This window comes from Agelaius tricolor, unplaced genomic scaffold (genome assembly GCF_023055355.1).
Source record: "Agelaius tricolor isolate 1412-34295 unplaced genomic scaffold, bAgeTri1.0.p SCAF_5, whole genome shotgun sequence".
NCBI lineage: Eukaryota > Metazoa > Chordata > Aves > Passeriformes > Icteridae > Agelaius > Agelaius tricolor.
The window spans coordinates 25,726,418-25,753,785 of NW_027269265.1; the positions used below are offsets into that span (position 1 = coordinate 25,726,418).

The 27,368-nt window shown below is 38.7% G+C and overlaps 1 protein-coding gene across 3 annotated transcripts in view; it reads left to right on the forward strand.

The window, feature by feature from the left end:
• BAZ1A (bromodomain adjacent to zinc finger domain 1A) overlaps positions 1 to 22,882 on the forward strand; it is a 65,351-nt gene extending 42,469 nt beyond the window's left edge. For all 3 annotated transcript variants that reach the window (XM_071426905.1, XM_071426904.1, XM_071426906.1), the window contains 12 exons: positions 51 to 164; positions 786 to 910; positions 2,470 to 3,078; positions 5,671 to 5,834; positions 6,017 to 6,171; positions 8,732 to 8,880; positions 16,126 to 16,373; positions 16,466 to 16,689; positions 17,974 to 18,443; positions 19,479 to 19,621; positions 21,254 to 21,341; positions 21,873 to 22,882. In XM_071426905.1, coding sequence (XP_071283006.1) covers positions 51 to 164; positions 786 to 910; positions 2,470 to 3,078; positions 5,671 to 5,834; positions 6,017 to 6,171; positions 8,732 to 8,880; positions 16,126 to 16,373; positions 16,466 to 16,689; positions 17,974 to 18,443; positions 19,479 to 19,621; positions 21,254 to 21,341; positions 21,873 to 22,063 — 2,680 coding nt within the window. In that variant the 3' untranslated portion in view covers positions 22,064 to 22,882. The remainder of the gene's footprint in view (positions 1 to 50; positions 165 to 785; positions 911 to 2,469; positions 3,079 to 5,670; positions 5,835 to 6,016; positions 6,172 to 8,731; positions 8,881 to 16,125; positions 16,374 to 16,465; positions 16,690 to 17,973; positions 18,444 to 19,478; positions 19,622 to 21,253; positions 21,342 to 21,872) is intronic.
• The last annotated feature ends 4,486 nt before the right edge of the window (positions 22,883 to 27,368 follow it).

The following is a 27,368-nucleotide window of genomic DNA, read 5'->3' on the forward strand; positions in this document are numbered from 1 at the left end:
TAGATATTAGATTAATTGCAACTGTTTTTTTATATCCTTCTTACTATTAGGATACGTAAGAAAAGAGAAGAAAGGTTAAAAGAACAAGAGTTAAAAATGAAAGAGAAACAAGAAAAGCTGAAAGAAGAGGAGCAAAGAATTCCTGCTGTAGAAATATCTGTTGGGTATGATACATAGTATTACTGTGATGTATAACATAGAGCATTTTTCAGCTTTGTGGCCAGACCTCGCATGTGTAGTTTCATTGACTAGATCATATACAAAGCTATATTTTAAGAATATTGTCCTTAATGTTGATTTTATTTTTCTTCATAATGGTGTAGAATTGGTAAAAAAGTTACCTTGTAAAACTGCCTGTTTTTCTGTAGGGAATTAATTATATTTGCAAGATGAGGCAAAAATGTGTAACAAGCATTTTACAGAATGGTACATACCTTTTGGGAAGGAAACTTTACTTAGACATGAGAAAAACTCACAGCAATAGAACTACACTAAGATGTCTCCAAAAATGGTCTGATTATAATAATAATACTCTTCAAATGAAAGTGTGGGCACCAAAGAACAGGTTTTAGTCCTTAATATAGAACTTCACATTTACAGTTCAGTGGGTTTCTTCTGGGCTTTAATATAGTCTGTGATTTACAGTTGATTTTTTAAGAGCATTATAGGCATTTTACCAGTTAAGTACGTGGGAGATAAAAGTACTCTTTGTGTCAAAGATGCCATGTTTTATTGTGTCTTTCTTATGGTTGGTTAGTCACAGTTTGTTTATTTTGCTGTGTCAGTGAGGAGGAACGGGAAGAGCTTGATACTAGCACAGAGAGCAAAGAGATGGAACGTAAAGAGCAAGATGTGGACACAGTCACAGAGGATGAAGAAGAGCTGGGACCAAACAAAAAACGCCGGAGAGGTAATGCTATAATGGGTTTGTTTGTGTGCCTGTGCACCTGCATGCATGCACCTGGCAAGCTCTTGTGTTTCATAGTAAAAGCATCGATCTTTGCTGTAATTTTCTTTTAAGGAAACAAACCCACACTAGAATATGATCATAATGGGCTCTTAAGTACATTGAGCCAGCCTGGTGTAGTTCTAGTCAGCTGTATGTTCTTTCACATTTCTGTTTCTTTTTGTCTTCCATACGTGCTGTGTGGATTCCTCTGTTGTCTAAAAAATGTTATGGTGTTGCCATTACAAGTACTTGCCCATATAGAGAGAGTTGTAGGAGTTTCATCTAATAGGACATGGTATGGGTTTGATACTTTTAAAATTTTTTTTTTAGTAAAGTGCAAAACCAACTGCTATTTCAGAAGAAAACATTAGATCATGCATTTAGATATAGTTTTCCTTTGTTAATGAAGCAGCATGCCTCCTATACAAGAATAAAACGAGACTTATGCCTAGATTTAATTTTCTCAGCAGTGTGCTAGTAGGAACTGCAGTGCAGTAAATGGTGCTGCCTGCTGTTCCTAACTAAACATAGATGTCACTACAGGAGGAAGAATTATTGATGGCTTTGGGCTGCTAGCTCATCTGTCTTTCTGCTGGGTAGGCTTTGTGCTGGTGTCTGTGCCAGTGAAAGTCCTGGATGATTGTGGACTTAAGTTGCAAACTCGTACAGTTCCTAACAGTACCTGGGAATTCTGAGTCATTCAGTAATACATGTTTACATGTTTGTTAGAGCTTTGCCATGCTTTCAGGTTTCTCAAATACCCATGTGTGAAACATTGCAACTGGATGACAAACAAGTGTTGTTATTTCATTCGTGCAGCTAGGGAACTGAAGGTCACACTGGAAACGTGTAGAACTTGAGTGTTGACTGCTTTTTTCAGGTTGCATGCATCAATTATGAGACATGTTGGTCTAGATGACAACCAGGACTTTAATACTTTGGTGTAAACGAAAGACGTGAACTGAAATGTTTTCAGCTGGTACAAATTGAGGGGGGAAAATAATAGTAAATACTTGATTAGTTTAATTTTTAAATGTAAGATACCTGAGTTTGCTATATAAGCTGCTATGTAGGGATTGTGGTCTTTCTTGAGACCTTTGGTGGTTTAAGATCATCATTTTGAGTATGATAAATAAAGTCAGGATCATAGTTTGTATTCAGTACTGAAATTGCTAGAATTCTACTTTATATAAGATGTTTCTATTATACATTTTTGCATTCTTAAAATTTTGGTTCTTTTTGTATGATATTGAAGATTACAGTGTCAATAAATGAGACTTAGTCTAGTTTCTGCAAAGAGAGGGTGTATTTAAAGTGGTTACCTGTTCTTCAAGGGAATGGGGGTTAATCACTTGAGTTTTTCTTTTATAAAGCCAGTATTGTCTCTTGACTGAGCTGATGGTCTTTGACAGTGCAAGTTTGGATAACCAAAAAGGGACAGAACTAAAACTTGCCCTTTACTTGAGTTTTTGGTTTAAAAAATTTGTAAATTAATTCCTATCACACTTCTTTTAACTTAGGAAGGAGAGGGCAAAATGGATTTAAAGAATTTACAAGACAAGAAGAGACCACTTGTGAAAAGAGCGAACCTCTTACTGCTGAAGATGAAGAAGCTTTAAAACAGGAACAACAAAAGAAAGAGAAGGAACTGTTAGAAAAGATTCAGAATGCAACAGCCTGCACAAATATCACCCCGTTGGGTCGTGACCGCCTGTACCGACGCTACTGGATTTTCCCTTCTGTTCCTGGATTGTTTGTCGAGGAGGACTATTCTGGTCTCACAGAAGACATGTTGTTGCCTCGAACCTCTTCCTTTCAGAATAGTGGACAGTCTTGCACAAATGAACCTCAGGTATTCAGTAAAACTGGAGAGTCTTTGAAATCCTCTGAATCTACCTCCAATATTGACCAAGATTCACGTACCAGTGTTGTCGTAGAGGTGCCAAGGCCAGTATACAAACCAAACCGTTGGTGCTTTTACAGTTCTCGGGAACAACTGGACCAACTCCTAGAGGCTCTCAATTCCCGAGGACATAGGGAGAGTGCCTTAAAAGAAACTCTTTTACAAGAGAAAAGTAGAATATATGAACAACTAAGCAGTTTTCCTGTGGAGAAATTCCATATTCCAGGTAAATGAAAGGCTCTTGGTCTTAATTTGATTCTATGGATTAAATTTCTATATAATATTATAGAAATCTCTAGTTCTAATTTAACTGTAATTTCTAGGGTCTAAGAATTATCCTTAAGCTTTTTTTGACTCAATGGAAGACAAGTTTGGTTTTTTCCCTGCCTTCTATTTCTTTTTTCTTCCTACTTGAGAGACCTTTGTGGTATTTTCTGGTGTTTCATGCTAAAAAAAAGGCAATAATTTTTCTGTGATCTTACTGCTTAGTAAACCGGGATTGGCTTTTAAACAGACAACTTTAGGAAGTAATTTTAGCTTTGGAAAAAGATTAACTGAGGAATAAAAGTTAATACATGTTAAAAAGCCGTGTAGCTGGGTTGGTTGTTAGATGGATTTACATCTGTGCAGTGGCATTTTGTGATATTATTCTTTTCTGGGTTTTGTTTCCCTTTTCTTCCTTTGGCAGACACTCAGTGCAGAAGGAAGCAGCAGGATAGCAGATGTTTTTATAGCTTTTTAAACATAGAAGTGTACTGAACACCATCCTAGACCTAGGGTTTGGGGCTGTTTCCTTTTTCTCCTAGCCAAGTATTTTGGCATTTAGTGGCAAGGCATTGGCTCCAATTGCTGATAAAATTCTGCACATACAGCTTACAGCTGGCTTGCTTATAGCATGTTGGTGGGTAGACAGTGTTACCGAAGTGAGACTCCCTAGGGTGATGTTTAAGAAATTGCATTTTATTTTGAATTATGACAAATTACCTTGAGGATTTGGGGTTATCTGTATTGGGGCAAGGGAATATTATTCACAGCAGACACAAATTCTGTTTTCCTGGAGTGGGTATGCTAGGACACACTGTGAGCACATCAGATACTGCTAAATTTATGACTGATCTACCATCTCTTTTGGTGGAAACTAGCACAGGACAGAGTTTTTGCATAGTGATTAAGCTTTATTTTGGGGCCTTTTTTCTATATTGGGTTCTTTTTTGTGCAAAAATCTGTCATCTTCTGATATGTTTGAGTTTTATGTGTGGTTCCTTATTTTCTTAATCCCTGCATCTTTATCTGTGTTTTGGGTGTTGCTTTCTGCTCTGAAGCAACTTGATGTCCATAGTCACAGGTTTTTCTTCTCTTTTAATTAAGTTAGAACTGTTGAATAATATTGATTTTCATTTTAAAAAAAGAGAGGCAGCCTTGAATTTCACTTTATTAGAGATCAAGAAAATTCAAATGCAGTGGTCCAATACCAATGGTGCCACACCACTGTGTGATAAGCAGGGACAAATAGCCACGTGTAGGTGTACTGGGTTGGGAGCTTTTCTGCTGTGGACTCCTGATGCTGCCCTATTGCCTTCACTCAAATGACTTGTAGGACAAGAGGGATTCTCCTGCACTGTAGGCTGCTCTTCTGCCTTTTCAAGTTCCTGCTCAAAAGAGCATGGAAGTAAAATTGCTATGTGCTATTACTTGATTTTATTCCAGTATCCACTAAATTCTCCTTGTTAATTATTTGAAAAGCAGTTGCTGCTTTTCTAGTTCTGCTCAAGAAAAAATACTGCATTTCTTCTCTGCTTTTAAACCAAAAAAGACTTTTCCCACATCCAGGCAGTAGAGTTGCTAGTCCACATTTGAGAGTATTTGCATGATTGCTTTCAGTTACAGGGAATTCTTTCAGCAATTTGAGAGCACCTTAGAAATTCATCCTGTGCTTTCTTAGCAGCGGCTTTATTTATATTATCTATTAAATACCTCTTAAATTGTTGCATGTACCTTCTTATCACTGCACTCAAAGGTTTTAAGGTAAATCCTGTGAACAAAAATGTTCAGCACCTATGCAGACTTGCAAGCATTAATTTAGGATTTGGGCAGACTTTCAGCTCTTTCCTGTGGCTTTTGAGTTTTTGCATGAACTTTGAGTTCTCTTGGGAGTAGGCTTTTACTTGAAAGCCCATCATCATCAGCTCTCACCTTATTTTCATAAATTAGCATGTTGTCTTGCTCCTTTTTCCCTGCCTTTAATTAGAGGACACAGTCAGTCTTGTCTGTGCCTGTATCATCTTATCTTTTTGTTCTAAGGTTAGGTTTTCAAAAGAGATTTTATCTTGTCTTGTTCTGTTAGGTTTTATGATTTTCAATTGCACATGCTTATTTTAAGTGTTTCTATGATAAAGATACACGCGGGAAAGACAGTTGAAGAGTTCTCTTGTAAAGTAAGAGCAATCAAATAATAGAAATGTGACTTTATTCTCTCTCTTTTTGTTCTCCTCCTAAAGTAAGGTTGATGTTACTGATCCTCTATTTTTGAAAGAATTTTAAGACAAAAGAACTACTTCTAAATTAGCAAGGGTTTCTCTCATGAGTTGTTATGAGTGGATGCCAATCCTCTATTGGCCATCTCTTGGTCATCATTACCCTGCCTGGCTGAATCAGATTCCTTAGCTGGCACAGATGTTGGTGTTGGCACCTCGTTACAAGAAGGGAATTTTGAACCCATGTATTCAGCTTGTTCTGTCTTGTACTATTGTTCCCTCTGCCAACAGCTGCTTTAAAGGAACAAGATCTACTAACACCAAATTACTTGCTGTTCTTGCAGAAAAACCTCAGAGTGATGTCAGACCTCCTGTAGGAAGGGGAAGGATGCAGAATGTCCATGATGGATCTCACCCATCTGCAGAGAAGCAACTTGAACTGAGACTTAGGGACTTTCTTTTGGACATTGAAGACAGGATCTACCAAGGAACATTGGGGGCTATTAAGGTATTTGTAAATGGTAGAATGTGGGAACCTCATGGTGCCATCAAGTCTGTAACTTAAATGAGAACTCTTGCATGCAATGGTTTTACTGAAAGCATAATTAAATTAAATGTAGATAGTAATGGGTACTAAAAGCTTGTGTCCTTTGATTCTTTAGAAACCTCAAATTTGTATATTTGCTTCAGGTTACAGACAGACAGGCTTGGAGAGCAGCCCTAGAACATGGGCGATATGAGTTTCTGAATGATGAAAACAAAGAAAATGGCATTATTAAAACTGTGAATGAAGAATCTGAAGAAATGGAAACTGATGATCATGATAAGTTTATTGTGAAAGACAGGTAAGAGCTATAGTTTAAATAATGTTTCTTCTCTCTGAGTTTTATAGCAGTGCTCTGGCTTTGTTTGGCTGGGGACTTTTTGACCTTCAAGTTATTATTACCCTCAAATTCTTCCACATGGTGATTTTTAAGACTGTGAATCTTAAAATGCAGGATTTTACTTTGGTTTATAGTCTGTAAATGATGCTGTTCTATTACCATATAAGTCTAAGGCACCAATTTCTACATCTTTCAGTATTCAGATATTACACTGCTCAAAGTAAACATTAATTATCAAAGAAGGAACATGTGGATTCATTTTGAAGTAATATTAAATGCAGGGAAAAAATTACACTGGCAATTGATGATGTGTTTCCCAGAAGAACCTCCCCCCCAAAAAAACCCAAACCAAAAAAACCTCAAACAAACAAAAAAATGTCCAATAAGACACAAAACCAAAACCCACCAAACAAAACAACAAAATCAAAACACTTCAATTTCTGAGAAGAGTATAGGGGTATTGTAAAGGAAAAATGGTAATAGTAACAAATCTCTGGTTGAACTGGCCTGTTCACTTACCTCGTGAGTCATGGTTAGAACCACTGGGGCAACAGGCCATGGTCTGGATTAACTTTAAGCTTAGCAGCAAAATGGAGATGTGATCTTACAACTTTAGGAATGATAATACTTCTGTGGAGCAAGCTGCAACATAATGAAGGAAGGAAACCTCAAACCCTACAGTGTTGTAGCTGTAAAGTGTTTTGTGGTGTTTAGTTTTTAAACATTTGAGACAGATGTGGCTCTCTGATAGCAGTTCTTGTTGTAAATCAAACTTGAGAAATCACAGAAATGGTGAAGATTTCCAAATTCTTAATTCTCTAAAGTTGCATACTTGTCAGAAATAAATGTCTACCTTAATATAGTTAATGCATATGAAATTGTATCTCTTGATAGGATGTGAATATTGAAATACATCAGGAAAAAAGATTCGAGACAGTCATTGTACTAACATATTGTTTGCCTTACATATTTTGTGAGGCATTTCTGCTGTTAGACTTCTATAAAAGCTGTATTTCTGAGTGGACTAATGAATGCTGTGTTGGATGTTAGGAATTTGAAGTTCTTCAGGTATTTTTCTCATTTTATTTCAGTTCTCATTCATCACTGTGAATTAGAATTTTCCTGTTAGACTGTCCTTTGAGTCAGAGTTCTCTAGTTCCATGCAAAATGGGTGGGATCATCTTTTATATTAATTATGCAGTATACAGACATTTGGTTCCTGAAAACCACAATATAGAAGTATTCCACTGTTTTAACTAAGAAGCTGAAATTTATCTGTTTCCACTTAATGTTGGGTACTTGTTCCATTGCCAACTCTTAATTCAACTGCAGAACTTTGTAGCTTAATTTTTTTCCATTTGATACTGACTCCATCAGAGTTTCTGAATAAAGTCTACTCTAATAAAGTCTTGCTTGTTAAATCAGAGTATGGGATTCTGAAATCATGTGACAGATTGCTTTTGATGTGGGGCTTTTTATCCACCTCAGAGCAAGTGACATCTCATTAAGACCTTGGAGTTTGACTAGTGAAATGTAAATAACACTGCAGCTTTCTTTCTGTTTGCTTTCAGGCTCTCAAAATGTGTGTGACTGCAAAATATAATGAACAGCTTTTAAGTGTGAAAAAAGAACAGGGACAACCAAAAGCATTGCTTATTCACGAGAATAAGGCAGAATCCAGACAGTTTTAATTAGTTAATTTTTTATAAACCCCAAGTAGAAATGGAATTCTACTTTCAGTAGTGTGAGCTGCTCTCCTACACATTATTTAATGTTTGTGGTTCAGAAAGATTAGCTACATTTTGAAATTATTGCTTAGTCTTTTGGTCCTGTTCTGTTCTGTTGGAAAACTGCCTCTTTGGTGGTCTGCTTGTTTGTTTGTGGGGTTTGTATGGTTGGTTTCAGGGGGTTTTTTAGGTTGTTGGTTTTTGGGTTTTTTTATTGTTTGGGAGGTTTTTTAACCACCCTTACATAAGAAGTTAGTATTTTATAAAGATCCTCCAAGCATGAGGACATACAAGTTAACAATTCCTGATTTACATTTAAAAATTACTTTGGTTTTTTTTTTTTTTAATTTTCTTTTCAAAAATCTTTTGAATTGTAGGGATCTATGTAATTGAACTTCTGCAGGTGGATGTGTTCTAAAAGACTACATTTTGCCACTGGAAGTGTTTTCATTGAAGAATTGTTGGGATTACATTCTTCACAGAAATCTATCATAAACTAGCTGATGGATGTCACATCAGATTTTCTGGAAATCTGAGTTGTTTTGAAATTTGTCATCCATATTTCTTGCAATTTATATAACTGTTACCTAAAGATGAATTGTCTAGATCAACCAGGCTAGCTGAGCAAACATAAGCATTAGGATAGCTCATCACACTGTGTGCTATCTGTTCATGTCAGTAATCCCTGTGAGTACATGGAGTTAAAACAAGAAGCTTCTGTAGATACATTTGCAAGAATCTCTGGTATTAACTTCAGAGACTTCAAAAGATAATTTAATAAATTTCTCTTGTAGACTTGTTGGATTAAAAACCGAAGCTCCCAGTGCTGCATCAACAAGCACAAGTACTCCTCAGCCAGTCAGTAATGTGGTCCACTACTTGGCATCTGCACTGCTTCAGATAGAACAAGGAATTGAACGCAGGTTTCTCAAAGCACCTCTTGGTAAGTCTCAGAATTGAAACTCTGTCTCTAGTCTTGTGTAGGATTTTCTAGCTAACAAACCAAACACATCCACCCCAGCACTGCAGTAATACCCCTGACCCCTAACCCACTTGCTTGTTTTGTAAGACTGGATGCTTTAGAAGGACATCTTGGGGAAAAGAACAAAAAGTTAACACACCCACATAAAAATATATATATATATATATATATATATATATATAAAATGTATTAATTAACAAGCAAATTCTTAAATGCATGCTTATTGAACATAGATTTTTTCCAGTGACCTTGTTTATGTGGTGCTACAGTTATACTGATGCATTGGCAGACAAATTGAACCCTTAGGCAGAAATGATCAAGCTTTCTGGGGGAACACTATAGTTCAGAATTACTGTTGAGGCCAGTATATCATGCAGTTCTTTTGTTTTGTTTTGTTTGCTTCTTTTTATACCGTTTCAATGAAAGCAATATAGACCTAGTTTACCTGGATCATCTTGTTCAGCAATAACAGAATACTTACAGTGAAGTGTAGGAAATACTTACATTGCAAACATTAAGATTCTCTGGTTTTGTGTTTGTGCAGTAAAACTTGGAAATAAAAGGTTGCAAGAAAAATTTAAACAACAGTAGGATTACAGCTTGACTTTGACATGTATTTCTTACTTGGCTTCCTCTGATGAGGCTCTGGAGGTGAGAGAGAGGATCCAAAGTGCATAAAGTCAGTTTGTTTTCCCATGATCCCTCAGGTCTGGATTCCTTAGGATCCTTTTGCAATTCAGAAGTGGACTTTGATCTTAAAGAAATATGTAAAGGTAGTTCCTCCTTCCCAAGGTGGCTGTCTTGGTCAGACTTCCTGTCTTGATGGCACACTGGGGATGAGCTATGCTCTGTGCTTGCTGGGCTGCTTTACCTCTCACCTCTGGTTTGCCAGTGCAGCACATTCCAGAGCAACAACTGCTACACTCTGGTAGACTGATACTCTTCTGAAAGTCACTGTGTATAAAATCTTTCTGCTCTGGCAGACTCTGCTGTAGTAGTTGAAGACAAAAGTGCAAGTTTTGGTGTGTTAACACAAGATGTTAGGTGCCCTGTTGCGCAGTTGACCTGAAATTTTTTCTGCATCTTGGCTGCTCCTGCATGGAGCCTGCTGTCTGGGTATCAGTTGCCACTGAAGATGGCTTTAAGCTAGATTTGTGCCAGAGACTGACACCGTGGGCATGGGTTCCCTTCCACAAGCTTTAGATATCAGTGTGATGACCTCTAGAAGAGGGAAGTGCAGCAAATGATTGAGATGAAAGGGGAGAGCACAGGAATAGTTGAAACCGCAGCTGTTTAAAAGCTTTACTTGGCTGAGTGTTTGGTCAACTCAAATATGTCTGCACTTTCCAAGCCAGGCATGATACAGCTTATTTCCTGCTATATGACTAGATTGCAACCTGTGCAACAGTTAATTGACAGTGCTTCTAGCATTTGTCCTACTTTTCATGTACAAGTTGTAAATACATTGTGCATTATATGCCTCCATTTCCATACAAGGTCTGTGAGTATTTTGCTGACAGCCCCTTGCTGACAGTTATAAGTTTACTATTCCCCTAAGGGAAAAAATATGGTTATTAGCAGGCTGTGGCCATTGATCGTGCATCCTGAGTTAGAGGAAAAAGACTAAAAGAAGAAAAATGCCCCAGAAGTATTGGAGAGAGAATTTTTTAGCAGTCTTCTGTCTTCTTTTTGGTGGTTTCAACTCTGCCATAATCTTATGTTGGTTCATGTTTTTGCCTTACCTTTGGAATGATGGTGGGTTGGCTTTTTTTTAACCTGGAAATCCTGTTCTCTTAGGTGTTTTATACTGAGTGGCAAAGGGAGTATAAAAGGAAAGCAAATAGATGTGTTTTGCATGTCTTAAATCTCTGATGTTTGTTTACTGTAATGTGCCTGTGGATCTCTTCTGCTGTGAAAAATGCTACTGCTCTAAGATGACAGTAATGTATAGAATAACCTACATTGCTGAGGAGCAGGAAGGATCCCAGGTGTCCTCTGGTCTGGCTTGCTGCCCTAATCATTAAGTGACAGTGTCAGGTTCCCTCTTGCTTTTTGGTGCCAAATGTCTCATGTTTTCAGTTGCGTAATGGGCTGCTTTTAACAGGAGGTGAATCTGAATGAAGGCAAGATTGTGTATGTACAACAGACATAGAAAAGTTCTCTACTCAGCTTGACAAGGAGGTGTTTGTAGTGCTTTTAATGACAAGTGGACACTTGTTTTTCAGGACTGCTGTGTGCTCAGAGCTGTGATGCATTTTTTCCCCGACCCCTCTAAAGTGTGACCAACAGTTTTCTGATGATAGAAATTATGAGTTTGTAACCACTGGGTTTTAGTTTGAGGAGTTTCTAGTTTTGTCTTACTGTTCTTATATAGATTACTGTGTCTCTGCACTCATTTGTTCTGGGTTTTTTTCCTAACAGGAGGGATTTTTTTTAGTAGTTGTTCCAATTATTTAAGGGAAATTCCCCCCCCACCCCTCCCAACAAAATGCCTTGGATATCTGTTTCTCATGTTAAATCTGATAATCCCAACTTTTTTGGCTGATTGAGTTACCATTGAAGTAAAAATATTGGAAGTCAAGCAAGTGCTGGGAGTTCTGTTTTTGTAGCAGTACAGGGGGAACACTTGCAGTAAAAAGAGTGCCCTTGCATTTCTGCTTTAAACCACACTGAAAATGTTCTTTGTCATTATTTCAGTTCTTGCTTTCATGGCAAAGTTTATTTGCCCTCTCTATCCCTCCCTTTACTTTGCTCTGTTCCTATTAGGGAATGGAGCTATACTTAACAGTTTTTAGTTTTCATTTATGGCTGCTAGTCCTAAAGCCAGCACACTGAAATTCCCTGCAGTCAGTGGCAGGTTTATGCTGGTGGCCTCCAGGGTGCAGAGCAGACAAAGGGACCCAGCACAGCAATAAAAGGACCAGCTGCTCCTCTCAGCTCCGTTTTTGTTTGAGGCTCTATCAGGCTGCCAAGAGCCTTGCTGGTGATTCTGATAGGTTTAGAGTTGAGGTGCATACCAAATGTTCAAGTGGAAGAGCAAGAAAAGACTGACAGAGAAGATAGCGATGTGAAAAGAGATCTGGAAACCCCAGAAATGGCCCCTTCAGCCTCGCAGAGCTGCTAGATGCCCACTAATCTCCTGTTGTCTGGTGATGAAATGTAACATGATTTTAATTGTATGCATTTCTTAATTGTGAACTGTCTTTTTGAAATCTTTTTATTAAATATTACTATGAAAATTTGGTTTTTCTTCCTTCAGTGCAGCCCAAGGTAATGTTACAGGAGACTCATGGAAGGGAGGGAGTGCAGTTGCAGTGCATTGTTTTCCTGCAAAATTTTCAGAGTTAAGATGTAAAAAAGCCTTTTTTCTTTTTTGAATAGTTGTTTGAAGGAAACTCTGAAGTCCTGCTTCTCAGAAAAAAATTGTTTGAGAAGGAAGAAATACAAGCAGTTTTTATTATGAATTTTGCTTCTTTTTTGATATAAATTTACTCTTCCTTGCATTTCAAAATACTTTGCAGTGCAGTAATAGGTCTCATCATTCCTTTTACAGAGATGTGAAAGTTGAGGTATAAAATGATGAAGTGATTTGGTTGCCCTGGAGTTCAGTGAGGCACGCACAAAAAAGTCTGCCTTCTGCACTAGTTCAGGATTTCAGTCATTTAAGCATCCTTCAAATTTCCATGCAAAAGGTTGGATTCTAATTCATGGGAGCACCTTTGAGATTGATGGAGGGAACCATTTGCCTGCTTTGTAACTTGTGCCATGCACTCCTTGCATGACAAAAAAAACCCCAAACCAACTTTTTTGTTTCTTTTTGCTTGTCTTTATTCAATTCCTTTCTTTTTAGATTTTATCTTTGTTTCCTGTACTCCCATAGCTGTTTCCTTTCCTATTTATAATTGTCCTCATAATAGCATCAGACATCTTCCAACAGTATCCTGGGATATGACAGGTATATACACAGACTTTTTTCTTATGCTTCCATTACTTCCCTGCAGAGTTGCATGAGCAGAGGCAGCAAAGGTGGAAATGGGCTTTTTTTATAAAACAGAATTTTTGTTTACTCTTCAGAGAAGACAGTCTAAGAAGGTGCCTTGTAATTGGAGCAGATGAGGTTGACCATGGCTCTTCCTTCCTGAGAGGTTAATTTAATCATTTTAATACTCCAGAACACACCTGCATAAAACCATCCAAAATACATTGTTTCAAGTGGACAGATGAACTAATTCGCTTGGTCCTTGAGAACTGTGCCCATAACCTGGCTACATTTTTTGAGCTGAGGAGGTTTGTGGTACCACAGACCAAACAAATTGTTTGCTGAGAAAAACCTGTGGTTAGTATCTGCTCCTGTGGCCATTTGCACCAGAGTTGGACAGAAAGGTAAGGCAGGGTAGGATTCAGAGCTTTTAGTTCAAGCATTCTGTTTGTAGTGGGAGTCAGAGTAAACACTGGGATGTGCAATTCCTCCATGCACAGTACTCCCCTACCCTTCACTGTCTGCACATATTGAGAACCACTGTTCACTGTTCAAGTCATGTTTTTAGACTACACATTTATGGAATATAAAAATTAATTAAAAAATAATCTTCCATGCTTCAAAAAGGTATTTGAAATAACTCTATGAATTTAATGTTAGGTAATGCAGAAGATGATGATGAAAGGCACCACTGGGGGTATAAAAGGAGGAAGAGAGTGAAAGACAAGACTAGTCAGAGTGATGGTAAATTTTAAATGTTACTTGTATTGCTAAGAATTAGAAAGCATTGAATATTTTATCAGGTTTTCTTTTTTTATTGGTTTTTACTTAATTTTGTAGCCAGTTCCTTACATTGATGGTATTGAAGCCAAAGGTTTAAGCATGAAACAAATATAGCTCAAATATTTAAAACTAAGAAAAAGGTTTCTGCAACCAGAAATAAAGAACTGTATTTTTTTTTTCACTTTGGGGCCAAAATCTGCCTGTTCACATAATCCTGGGGTTTTTTTCCCCCTTTCTTTTAATGTCCCCATTTTTTTCTGAAACTTGACTGCATTGTGCAACTGCATATCCTTTCTAGAAAAACTAAAATGGAAAACCCTTCCCTGAACTCAATTAGCTATTGATAGATGAGTGCATAGATCTGTCAAATGACTTCATTTGCATTGTAGCAAGGCTTGGAGGACTTAGCTGACAGAAGGGTATCCCACTGCGCAGTGTAGAGCTGCTCAGACACAAAGAAAGAGGCCATTTCTCCCTCTGAGTTAACAATATAAATGAGAAAGATGATGGATGGAAGAAAAAAGTGTTATTCTTATTTTACAAATTGGGATCTGAAACAGTGAGTGTTGTTTGGCTTGCTTTCAGCAGCAGGACATACTGAAGCAGGTTGTGGTCAGGAATTTTCATCTCTACTTGTTCTGCAAATTCACAGTTGCAATATATTTGTTTTGTTGTGTGATGAACTATAGTGGTAAACCAATCCAGGCTGAAAATAACCTCCAAATAAAAGTAATAATGCTCAGGTGTCATTGTTAGCCAAAGAAATGCTTGCCAGACTATATATATGCTTAAGATAAAGTGTCTTTAAGAGTAAGAGTTACAGTACAAATCTGATTTAAGCAATTTTAATTTTCTTACTGAATTAAAAAAAAACACATGGAGATATACTGCAGTACTGTGAAAAGGACCTTGTCTACTGTCTTCAGAAGACTAAATTTAACACAGCAAGCCTAAGATCTAAGTACTAGAAAATGTTAGGAAATACAGGTTTGCAGTTCAGGAGTGGCTGTATTTTATTTATGAAGCTGTGTTGCCTGTTTATCCTCTGCCTTCTCCCATCACTTCTCTTGTGCTGCTTGCTGCTAATGCAAATGTATGCAAGATTAGACAAATCCTGGCAGCCAGTTGATGAGAAGGCAGAAGGGCCTTGCCAGGAGAGCAATTAGTCTCATTTTTGTTCTTTCATTTTATTTGTTATTAGATATTTTCTCTCTTGTAGTCCTGGAAATAAATCATTTGGCAGACAGGTGCATCACAGGCCATTCGTGTGCCCGCTGTCAGTAGTCCAGCAGGCAGGGTGGCATTATATGCTGGAGTGCATCATTAATCAACTGAGATCACACAGTAGTAGCTGGACTATCACTTTTAGAAGGGAAGTCTGCAGACATCTCCATAACCACAAGCACTGTTGTATGGTCTCTTCCTGTCCTCAAACCCTCTTACTTTAAAATGCAAGAAATAACTTCTGGCTTCAATAAAGAAACCAGCTTCCTGCTCAGGAGCAGCAGTGCAGGGTGTCATTTATACCTTCTATTTTCTCTCAGGTTCTCAAACAGCCTGTTTGCTTCTCTAGTTCCCAGCTGCCCATTCCCCTTCAGTACTGTCCTCCTCGTTACTCAGTGTGTGTGTTTGCGTAGCTGCTCCCATGGCCTGGATTGCAAACCAAAACTATTTGAAAATACCATCTAATTTCTCACCCTTGTTCCCTCCCCCGTTTATTTTTAACTTAATTAGAGACTCAGGTGTTACTTGGTTTGACACTTGATGTGTACCACGGGTCCCTCCTGTGTGTTACATTGCTTAAAAGGTATTAAGGAAACAGTTACATTTCGTCCAGGTCAGTCATCCAGCCTGGTCAGCCACACAGAGATGCAGGTGCTTGTGAAGGCAGAGTGAGTGCAGGGCAGGATTGAAGGCGGTGAGGCATGGGCAGAGGGCTGAAAGGCTCTCTGGTAGATTGTACTGGAGCAAGTGTGGGTGAAAAGTGCCCTTCAAGCTGTTCTTTGCCAGTGAAGTTTCAGGTAATTTCTTTAAACGTTTTGGGATTTCCAGATGTAAATACAAAGGAAGGTAAATTGGATATGTGATCCTTTTTTCATGATCTTAAGTTATGTTTTATACTTTATAAATTGAATCAAATTAGGTTTCCAGGTTTATATCTGAGTTTACTGTCTTATTAATGACCTATGTATGTGCAAGTTCTAAGCTTAATAGGTGTTGAAGAGTAAAATATTAAAGCTCCAGCATCTTGGAAACTATGTAGAAAATACTCCAGTACTGAAGAGATAAGACAAAATTATTTTCCCAGTTTGCTACTTGCTGTCTGTTTGACAGAGTATTACCTCTTACTCTAGAATAACCTGGATCTTTGAAAAAGAAGTTTGATAATTCTGTGGGGGTTTGTCATTTTTCTTATTTTTTTAAATCCCTTTCTCCAATGGAAGATGCCAGTGATGGTGGACGGTCCTATAAAACAGTTCTGGATCGCTGGAGAGAGTCACTTCTTTCTTCTACCAGCTTGTCCCAAGTCTTCCTTCACCTGTCGACGTTGGACCGCAGCGTCATCTGGTCCAAGTCCATCCTCAACGCTCGCTGCAAGGTGTGCCGGAAGAAAGGCGATGCGGAAAGCATGGTGCTGTGTGATGGCTGCGACCGAGGCTATCACACCTACTGCATCAGGCCCAAGCTGAAGGTATCTCAGGAGAAAGGACTGCTTCCTTTTCACACAGAGCTTGAATAGTTCTTAAAATGCTAATGCTTTTTCATTTCCCCTTCTGTTTCTAGGTCATTCCTGAAGGAGATTGGTTTTGCCCAGAGTGCCGACCAAAACAGCGCTCTAGACGCCTCTCCTCCAGACAGAGACCTTCTGTGGAAAGTGATGAAGAGACTGCTGAGCAACTAGAAGGGGAAGAAGAGGCAAACTATGATGAGATGGGACAAAGTGAGGAGGAGCATTATGAAGAAGAGCAAGATGAGGAGGATGAATCGCAAGAGGAGGAAGAGATAAGGTAAACAGACTTGTTAAAATATCACCTTGATCGTTATTTGGAGTAGTTGTTCACATAAGCATGTATCTTGAAACTCTAGTATGAAAAGAATGTTTATTTTTAGAAAAATGGCAGCTTGTTGCAAATTTGGCTCTTGCCAAAAGATTTAATACTGAATACAAAATACTGAATACAAAAGCTAGGGCCTCTGGACTTGGGTTCATTTTCAAGATAAAAATTCCAGCTTTGAATGTATGGGTGAGAGAAGGCCATCAGAGCTTTAGTTCTGTACAGCTGCTGTGTGAATGTGAAGTGGAAAGAGTTTCAAACAGTAAAGGTTTTCTGGAGAAAACCCAGAGTTATTTTTGTCCACTTTTGAATTTTTGAGGACTAGATGCATACAGTATTAGAACATTAGAGAAAACAATCCATTGGAGGCCACAGGACATTGGGAGTCCCTGAGGACTAATGCAGTAGCTGTTTAAAAAAGGCCAACAAACAAACCAAACCACCTTACCCCCAAAAAAGCCCCCCAAAACCATAACAACACCAAAACAAACAAAACCCAAACAAACAACCCAAGAAAATATCTTTGAAAAACAGCCAACCAAAAACCACTATACAATCAACTAAATAATACAAAGTGATAATTTCAATAAAAATTTTATTTGATGCACATGTCAACAACATAAAAATTGAAGGAAACTTTTCTGATCTCAGAGTATTTTTCTTCTCTTTTTTGTACAGTCTTTTGAATTGACTAACGCAAGCAGCTCTGACAGTTGAGATTCAGTAGTTGGAGAGAATGTGCATGTCCTTGGGAAATAAATTTATCTCTGGGATCTTGTCTCTTCCCTGCAAAGGAAGGGGAGTCTCAAATATTAGTTACAAAACCTGACCAGAGCATAACTCGTATAAGTAGCATTTTACAACTGCGCTTTATTTATCTGGCTGATAATAATGTTCAGAAATTTTAGTAGCTAACATTTGCTGTGAGAAATAAGTGATTCAAAGAAATTGATAGCTGGTGCTCCAGTTAATGTATTCTTATTGCATAAGCTGCAAAGGTGATCAGAATTCTGAAAATTCCTTTAAGGTATGTACTCCACATAATATTTCACTAAGAGACCCCAGAGGAGTATTTAAGATAATGGTAATTTTGGGTGACTGACTGCATCAGGTTGTAAGCCAGCTGCTTACCAGTTCAACCTTGAATGGCTGGGTTTTTTAAATGCTGAATTAGAAAACAGGGAAGAGAGACGCATGGAATTTTGGAATAAATAAACATAATTGTTCACTTTGTAGCCCATCAAAACAGGGAAGATCTCAGGTCAAGTTTCCATTAAAAATGAGAGCAGCCAAGCTCAACAATCCATTCTCAAGTCAGAACAGCCAGCGTCAGGCAAGATATGCTTCTCGGAGCCAGCCAATTGAATCTTCGTCAAAAACGACCAGAAGGGGTTTGAGAAACATAAAATCAGCCTCCTCAGCAGTGACTAAGCCCACTTTAAGATTTCATAGCCGGACCACTCGTCAGAGCCAAAGTTCATTACCAGCAGATGTTTTTGTGGAGCTACTTGGTCCTCGAAGAAGAGGAAGAGGACGAAAGAGCGCTGAGAGCCCACTGGGAAGCAGCCCCTCCAACTCCCTCGGGTTCCGAGTTGTGGATACTGCAGAGCCCGCTGAGCGGCTCAGGAAACTGCCAATTGCTGCTTCAAAGCTTTCCCTTCCTGTTGCTGAACCCAAGAGAAGAGGCAGAAAACGACAATCTACAGGTTAGAGAAATGTGTTTATCACAGCAAAATCCACATTCTGTTCCTTGATAAAATACTTGTGTGGTAGAGCATGGAGATCATGAGTAGTGGTTGAAGGCAGTTTTGCCACTTCCAATGAGACAGTTTTTCTTTCACGCTGACAAAACCTTAAAATTTTCAGCCATCTGAGATTTATTGTGTCCATATTTGAAATTTCATATTTGCACACAATATGCTCTACAATAAGTGGATTGAAAGTTTGGAAGTGCCTCAATCCACACAAATGGAAATGTTTACTTGTAGCTTTTATGATTTTATTTTATTAAAGAATCAAACAGTGAAGAGCACATATAGAGTGAAATTGGGAATATACACACAGAACAAGAAACTGCTTCCAGAAGAAAAATGTTGTCTGCCTGGTATAGGGCTAATGGTGTCTGTGCTTGTTAAAGTAATACTTTGATGGTAAGGAAATACTTGGAAAGATACAATAACTTTTAAAACAAAAAGGACCCAGTGTGAGACTGAAGAGCGTAAAAGAGCTTGCACTCCAGTGTAGCAGCCTTGTATTCTTCACCATTTCTGTCTGTCACTATTCAGAATGTCTGAACTTTTCCTTTAACTACCCTGCTGACTACTCTTGAAAGCAGATAAAACCAATCTGAATAGAGGTTTTTGTGAAAGTAAAAGTTAGGAGCAGGCAGCTTATTCTTGTTTTTCTCTAACAGGGCTTTTCTTCAAGTGTTTAACAAATTGTTTTAAGATTGAAATCAGTGAAAAAAATCACGTCCAAAATTAATGCAATGGAGGAGGCACCCAGCTAAGGCCTGGTACTTAGCATTCTGTATGGCAAGAGAGACATTTTAGTAGTAAATGACAAGACTGGACTATAGTTACTACTTTAGGTCAAACTACATGCCTTGTGCTTTTAAACTACAGTTTTAGTACCCCAAAATAATGGTGTTTCAGCTTTTTATTAATTTTTTAAAAAATTTTATTTTATTTGTCAGGCTTTTAATCTTTATCTGGGGGATGTTGGGTTGGTTTTTTTTCCAGAATCATCTCCTCCAGTATTGAGCAGGAGAAGTTCAGGACGTCAGGGCGGAGTCCATGAACTCTCAGCTTTTGAACAGCTGATAGTGGAGCTGGTGCGGCATGATGACAGCTGGCCTTTCATGAAACTGGTTTCCAAAATCCAGGTAACTGACACAACTCTAGAGGCAGCAGTAATGGCTGAGAGCCCTGCTTGCTGCTGGTAAACCTGGGGAATATACACCATGGTGCAAACTGCAGGATAGAGCCAAGCAATGGGATTCAGGAGAACTCTTGCATTTCAGCTCAGATATTTGGTGTCAGAAATAACTTCCACAATTGATGTGGTATTGGCAAAATTTTACATAAACTTTTCACTGGGCATTTTAAAATGTGAAATGCTTTGGTTTTAAAAAACCCAGAGTTTGGTGTTTGAGGCTCTGCTAAAACTAGCAATGATAGCTGTTTAATAAAGACCTGAAATGCTGAATTCAGAGTCACAAATAGTTGGAGGGGTAATCTATCTGGACAAAGAGAATGATGTACAAATGTGAATGAACAAAGTAAACAGAGGAGGAGAGGAATTTTGAATGAAATGGAGAATAGTGACTGCCTAATAATAGAGTATTGGAATTATGTTGGGAAGGGCAAGAATCTGGTGAATGCAAAGAAAGATGGAGAATTCAACTTAGTTTTGGTGCTGAAACTAAACTGCTAGAATTCAGTGCATTCTGGTTTGCCTGAATCCACCATTAAGGGATAGTCTCTATATAGTTGGAAGGAGAAATCCATACCAGACCCAGATTTTCTTCATCATGATAGATATTTTGGTTTAAACTTTTAGCTGCCTTTAAGACAATATAAAGGATACATTGAATGGGCAGTGCACAGCAAGCCAGAAAGAGAAAAATACTTTTCTTTTTAGTAATTACATAAACAGCACTCCTAAAGGAAAAGGAATGAAAAATATTTCAGTTTAATTCTGTTTCTTTACTGATTCTTCCTTTAGGTTTGTTTGCAGGTTGCAGTTGATCTAGAGTAAAATTGCAGGCCATAACCAAAACCTTGGTTTTAAAACATACATGGTAGTGCATGTGGGTACCTTTCCTTGGAGGAGGGGAAGGCATGTTTGGATCTGATACCTTTTTCTTTTGCTTCCCCCACCCCACTTTGTGAGACTGGCACCCTAGAATTGGTGCTTACTGGAATTCAAAACTGGATCCAAATGATCAGTACACTTAAGGGTTAGGCAGTCCTTTTCCTCCCCTGACTCTTGATCCCATAGCACTTGCGTAGTCTCCTGCTTCCTGCTCTTCAACACAAGTGAATGGAATCTCTGAATTTTGAATGAATAGTGGTGGAGTCAAAATGATTGTTACTCATGATTAAAGAGCTTTTAACATTGTAATAGATTGCAGGAAAAATAAAAAAATTTAAAATATTGGAAATAATTTTTGTACTGGACAGATGGGAATAGCTGGAACAGCACAATGCTTATCTGCTCATGCAATTTTCTTGTAGTTGTTCACAGGGCCTTTAGGAGTAGATTTATTTATTGAATTGCTGGCTAATGTTTGTTGTAATCTGCTACTTGAATGATAGAAAAAAAAAACCAGTGCCTGAAAACTGGTATTCAGTTCAGGGAATGGAGGTAGTTGTGTAAGACTCCTCTGTTTATTCAAAAGCAAATTATGAATGCCTTTTGCTGATACATTATTTGTTTTAATGTTTTACATAGGCAGAATTTAAGCTTCCCTTTGTTTGTCCATTAATCTTTTTGTTTGAATTTTTTCTTTTAGGTACCAGACTACTATGATATAATCAAAAAACCTATTGCCTTAAATATAATCCGTGAAAAAGTGAATAAATGTGAATATAAGTTAGCATGTAAGTATTATTTATTGAAAGGGGTATATTGTACCATGTTCTCTCACTTTAAATCCTTGTCCTAAAATAGAACTGTGTTGGATGATTAGAAAGCTGAAATTGTGTTTGCTTTGGGGTTTTGTGGTGTTTTAGGTTTTTTAAAAGAGCAATTACTAATACTTTTTTAAAATAAAATCTGTTGAACATAGTTCCTTTCCTACTAACATACATGATGGATAGATAAGAAATGGACAGCTATGAAACTTCTGGTAGTTCTCAAGCCTTTAATATCAAAGAGTGACACTGATGGAATAATTAGAAAAGGTACTGTTGTTCCTGTCTCTGATTTGTATTTCCTGTATTGATAATCAGAGAAACTGAAGAATGTTGACATGGAGCAGCACCGATACAAGGACAGAAACTCGATACACGTAAAGACGTTTTTGTGTTGTGGCTCTGCATAGGATCACTGTACTGATTTATTGGTGCCATACTGTTTGTCAGACTGCTGATGACTTGAAACATGCTAAATTAACTTATTTTATTCCCTAGCTGAATTCATTGAAGATATTGAGCTGATGTTTTCGAACTGCTTTGAATACAACCCTCGTAACACAAGTGAAGCAAAAGCTGGAACTAGACTTCAAGCTTTCTTCCACATTCAGGCTCAAAAGCTTGGACTTCCCATCACATCTGGTAACGTGGACCACACCGCTCCCGCGGCGAAGAAATCTCGAATCTAACCTCTGCCTTCCAAAGGAGTTCTTGAGGGAATTTATTACATTCATTAAAATGGATTGTTAAATTACCCAGTCGTCATGTCTATTTAAAGCAATAACAACTGTTTAACCACCTTGAAGTGTGGCCTGCACTATATTCTCAATATAATATTAAGCACTCAGGAGAATGTAGGAAAGATTACCTTTGCTACAGTTTTATTCAGTGTCTAATAATTTTGATAGATGTACTGGATACAGTACTGGTTTACAGAGGTTTTGTACATTTTTAATACATTCATGTGTCCAGATATCTTCCAGAAGTACTTTGTTTTTTCCTGCACAAAATAACGTTGTTTCATCCTCTAGATTTTGTAGGAGCTGTGGTATTGAGGGCTTTATCAACTCAGAGAAAATCTTCTGCTGTAGCACAGTTGAAGAAACTGTGTGTGTTGTTAAAACTTGTTTGAGCATATCTTCTCAACACTAATGAGTACAACTGCATATCTTTTCAAGTACTGTACCAGTGCTGGCTGGAGGTATTCGGTCTGAGTTTATTAAGTAGATATTTATTTAGCATTCAAAGTAATTTGTGAATTTGTTTTGTATTTATAAAATTTGTACTTGGGGCAAAAAAAAAAAAGTCCCATAACTTTTTAAATTTTGGAGGGTGGGGTTTTGTTTGTTTGTTTGTTTTTCCCCTCTGACTTGATGATCAATCAATAAATACTTTCTTGTGTCCCTGGCAGTTCTTCTAGCAATGAGTAAATTTGCAGGACTGTACTCTTAAATTTCTACATTCAGCTTTGGAAGTGTACAAATAAAATGACACATTTTTTCAAAGTATGTTGAGTTTGGACTTCCTCTTGAGTTGTACTGCTGCACCACCTTTCCATTAATTTCTGAGGACAGTTTTCTGGAGGCAACACAGCAGAATGTGGTTCCAGTATGAGTACCCCAGCCAGCACTCTGGGCAGCTGCAGCCACTGTGCTAGCTGGTCTCTGAGGTATGCAAGTGTCCATCAGTTTGTCTGGAGTAACGTGAGTTGGGTAAGTTGTATGGATCTTTAATTTGCATCTCTACTGTGTAAAACTCACAGCTTTGTTCAGTTGACCAGCAGCTTCTTTAAAGTATCCTTAGTATGCTTGATAGTTTTATTTTCAATATTTATTAATGTAAATTTATTAAGCTCAGTTTGAGTTAATAGGTTTAAATCAGTCCTGTCCTCTTGGAGATATGCCATAATCCGAGAAAAAACTATGGAGTGGAAGCCTGGGGATAGGAAGGAGCTGTAGGAAAAACAAACATGAGGCTTGCTGCTGCTGGAGCATCTTTCCCCCTGTGTTTATGCAGCTTGTGTTAAAGGGTTAAAGCCTGAATATGCTCCTAACAACTACTTGCTATGTAATTGTGGGCTTGCTTTGGCTGCTGTAGTGCTTACCTTGCCTTAGAGGTGTGAGAATGGGCATTCTCTTGAGTTCAGGGAATGGGTGGTGGTGGACAGGAGACTGATCAGTTCAAAGTGTTGCAGTTGTGGGTTGGTGATTTTTAAAAATAATTTTTAAAAATTATAAGAATGAGAAGGGGGAGGGATGTTGTTTAGAAATGTCTGCTAATACTTCTGAGTTTCTGTGGGAGCTTTCCACAGAAAGCTCTCAGTTCAGAGCTGATATCTCTGTCTATATTTAAGAGACATTTTTTGTTCCCACAAAAGAAATGCTCCCAGTAAAGAATGCTAAATTCTGCAAGGAATATGAGCAGCAGATGATTTGGTTGCAGGGTAAGTAAGCTGTACTTGGTACCCCTGCATCTGTCCAGTCCTGTGAGGCTGTCAAAGTCCTGACTAGTAGGTTGCACAAACAGTTGTGCTCATTCTTGTTCACATGAATAATCCCCATTGACTTGAGTGTGAATACATTTTGAGGAGGGGCACAGTGAGCTGAGTAAGTCTGTCTGTGGCAGATGTAAGTTAAATAATTTCTGTTCCAAACCTACTCCCAGCTGTTCATTCCTAACACTCTTTTTCCAGGGTTATTTCCTTCAATAGCATCCCCTTAACAATGCAGCTATAATTTTGGGTTTGGATAGAGCAAGTGGGAACAGTCCAACCCAAATCTCTGCTTGACAATGGTGTTTGTATGCTTGTGCTCAGCAAAGTTACTGATTTCCCTTTAAGTTTGCAAGCCTGAGGCCTCACTTACATACACTGAAGGTGAAATACAGGAGGTGCTATTCTGCTTTGAACAGCTGTGCTCAAAATACTCCTGTCTGCCATATGTGCAGTTCAGCTCTGACTGTCCTTGGCTTTGGTGGTGTTTGTGAGGCATGAACCAAGTCCTCAGAGCAGACTGCCCGATCTGGTACTTTCTTTGATGCTTTTTCAGACTTCAGTGATGCTTTTTCTTAGCTGTGTCAGGACATTTTTTTTTATGGCCTTTGGGAAAAGGGGGGTTACTTCTGTCTCCCTCCTTGTCTTAGGGAGGGAAATATTCATGAATATTCATGAAATATTCATGCTCCTCATCCATCCTTTCCCCCTGAAAGTGTGTTACCATGATCAGCCATCCCACCTGATGTTACCATCAGAGTAAGATCTGTACAGTATTTGTCAGGGCTTCAGGCAAGTTTTTCACAAAGGTGTCAAAATGGAGAGGGTGAACAGCTTCATTTTGGATTCAGACTGATGAGGCTGTAGAAAAGAGGCAGTAGGCTTAGTTGAGTGTAAGTGTAGCATCAAGTGTAGCATCTGTGCTCTAAGCATTTTAACAAGATGCAACAGTGAAAGTCTTGCCCTTCTTGGTAGCTTCCATAGATCTTAGCCCTGGCATGTATCCGGATACTGCAACACCAGCTGCTTTTCCTGCTGTGCAAATTCTGCCCCTTCCATTCATTTCAGAGCTGAGTAACTACCCTAGGCACTTTCTTCTGATGTTTTTTTGTACATGACTCTTCAGTAGCCGTGGGACCAGTCCCTTTGGGCTCTCAAAAACTATTCTCTTGGAATAGTTTTTGAGAGCCCAAAGAATCCAAAGGATTCTCTTGTCCAGAGAACACCAGAATTTCCTCAAAGAAATCTTGCTCACCTTCTAGCCACCACAGGCTACCAAAGCTGCAGAAGACCAGTCCCCACAGTGACTGCTGGTACTAGAAGCAGCCCTTCCTACCCAAGCAGGATGAGGTCACAAGGTGAAGGCCATTTCAAATGCTGGCTGTAGCCTTCTGTGGTGGTTGCAGTCAAGCTGATACTGGCTGTTAAGTGTCAACATCAGCGTAGCTAGGACTTGTATCAAGTCCCTTCACCTGTATTAGGAGGCAGGTGATGACCTTGACTGGCATATCCAGTGTCAGATTCACCTGCTGGAAGTCTGATTTCTGGAAGTCTGTAACAATGCTGGAAAGCTTGTGTTGCTTTGGTGTGGCAGCCCATGATAGATGTGAGCTAGCACTCTTCTTTGTGAGGGGTATGAGTTGGGGCCAGTGCCCCAGCACCCACTACTGGATGCCTCTTGTGGAGGGTGAGGTTTTAAGGACTTAGCACAGAGCACTTAAACTAGTATTAACAATAAAAAAAAATATTATCTTAGCATAATCTTAGCAAATAGGGGCATTAGAAACCAGTACGTAGCAGCTGAGAGCCAGTTTGAATGTACATATATAGCTCCAGGGAGGCAGACCCTGAACAGCCCCACTGCAGTCACCAGCTGCCCCAGAACCAGCTGTCCCTGCATCTGTCACAGTGCAGAAGTGAAGAGCCTTCCATGGACATGTGCAGGGAGCAGGTCTCTGGGGACAGCAGACTGTGCCAGAGTCCTACCCAGCACCATGTTTGTGCTGCACTGGTAATCTGGTGCTTTAGGATTTAGGAGATTACATTTGTGGTTTATGAATCATTGATGTAACCACTGAGTTAACCCTTACCCTGCAGTGATCTTTCTCTTCCAAGTTTTATCTGTTTGTATTCAATAAATAACATCTAACACAGGTCACGTTACCTATTGGGGATCCCTGTTGTAACTGATCACAGTGATTCTAGATAACACTTCTTGAGGCTAGCAAGGACTATTTCTGCCCTCAAAAAGCCTTCTCACTCTAAAGAAGTTGCCAGTGTCCAGACAACTGCAGGAAGTTTCTTGTACAGCATTTGGCTGTAACTCTGAGAGATCTTTCCCTTGCACTCCTCAAGTGCCTTGATCTTCCCAACAGTGACATAGTCTAGTTCTGCAGGGCTGCTCCTGGTGCTTTACCCAGCCTGCTGCAAGGGCATATTCTGAGATTTCTCAGCCTACTACCAAGTGATGCATTCTTCCTCCTGCCCTTCATCAGCTACCCACTTCCCTTAATTTGGTGCTTCCTTAGGCAGTGCAATTAAAAGCTTGCCTTTGAAGTGCTCAATTGAGTATATGTCCAGTATCAGGCCTGTGTAAAAACTCTTCATCTCCAATTATCACCAATAAGAACACTTCCCATTTCAGGGCACTCAGGTTTGAAGATGATATCTGGATGAAGACTGATGCAAAAGGTAAAATAATTTGTGCTGCAAATCAGAATTATAAAGGCAGGTAAGTAAACTGATTACCTTGTTTCCCAATAGGGATGCTGATGTAGCTCCATCCCTAAAACACGTTTGTGTATTTGTGGATGTATTTGTATATACTTAGGCAAAGTTTGGGATTTTTAACTGCTCTAAGTCACTGACTATTAAAACAATGGTTAACATTCATGAATCCTAGAACTTAGAGAATGGCTTGGGTTAGAAGGGACCTCAAAAAAATCATCTTGTTCCAACCCTGCTGCCATAGGCAGGGACACCTTCTATTTGACCAGGTTGCTCACAGACCCATCCAATATGGCCTTGAACACTGCCACAACTTTTCTGGACAACCTGTCCCAGTGCCTCACCAACCTCACAGTGAAGAATTTCCTCCTCTTACATAATCTAAACCCACTCTCTGGTAGCAGGAAGCCATTCTCCCTTGTCACTCCATGCCCTTGTAAAAAGAGCCTCTAGCTTTCTTGTAAGCTCCCTTCAGGTATTGGAAGGCATTTTTTGGACTGCAATAAAATGCACATCAATACAAGCTACACCTGAAACGTTCTTGGGGCAGAAAGCCACAGATTGCATGCGTTTTCCAAAAAGTGCACTGAGACAAACTTTAGGTTTGTTTCTTTATCATAATATATCAGTTCCTGGGTTTGTAGTGCTTCTTTCCTGGAAAACTGCTGAATTTATTTTAAATATATATTTTTACGGTGCAACTCAACCTTTAAATTTTTTTAGGGGTGAAAGAAGGAAAAAAAGTGTTCCTGGGTCTGCAAAGACAGGGCTGTATC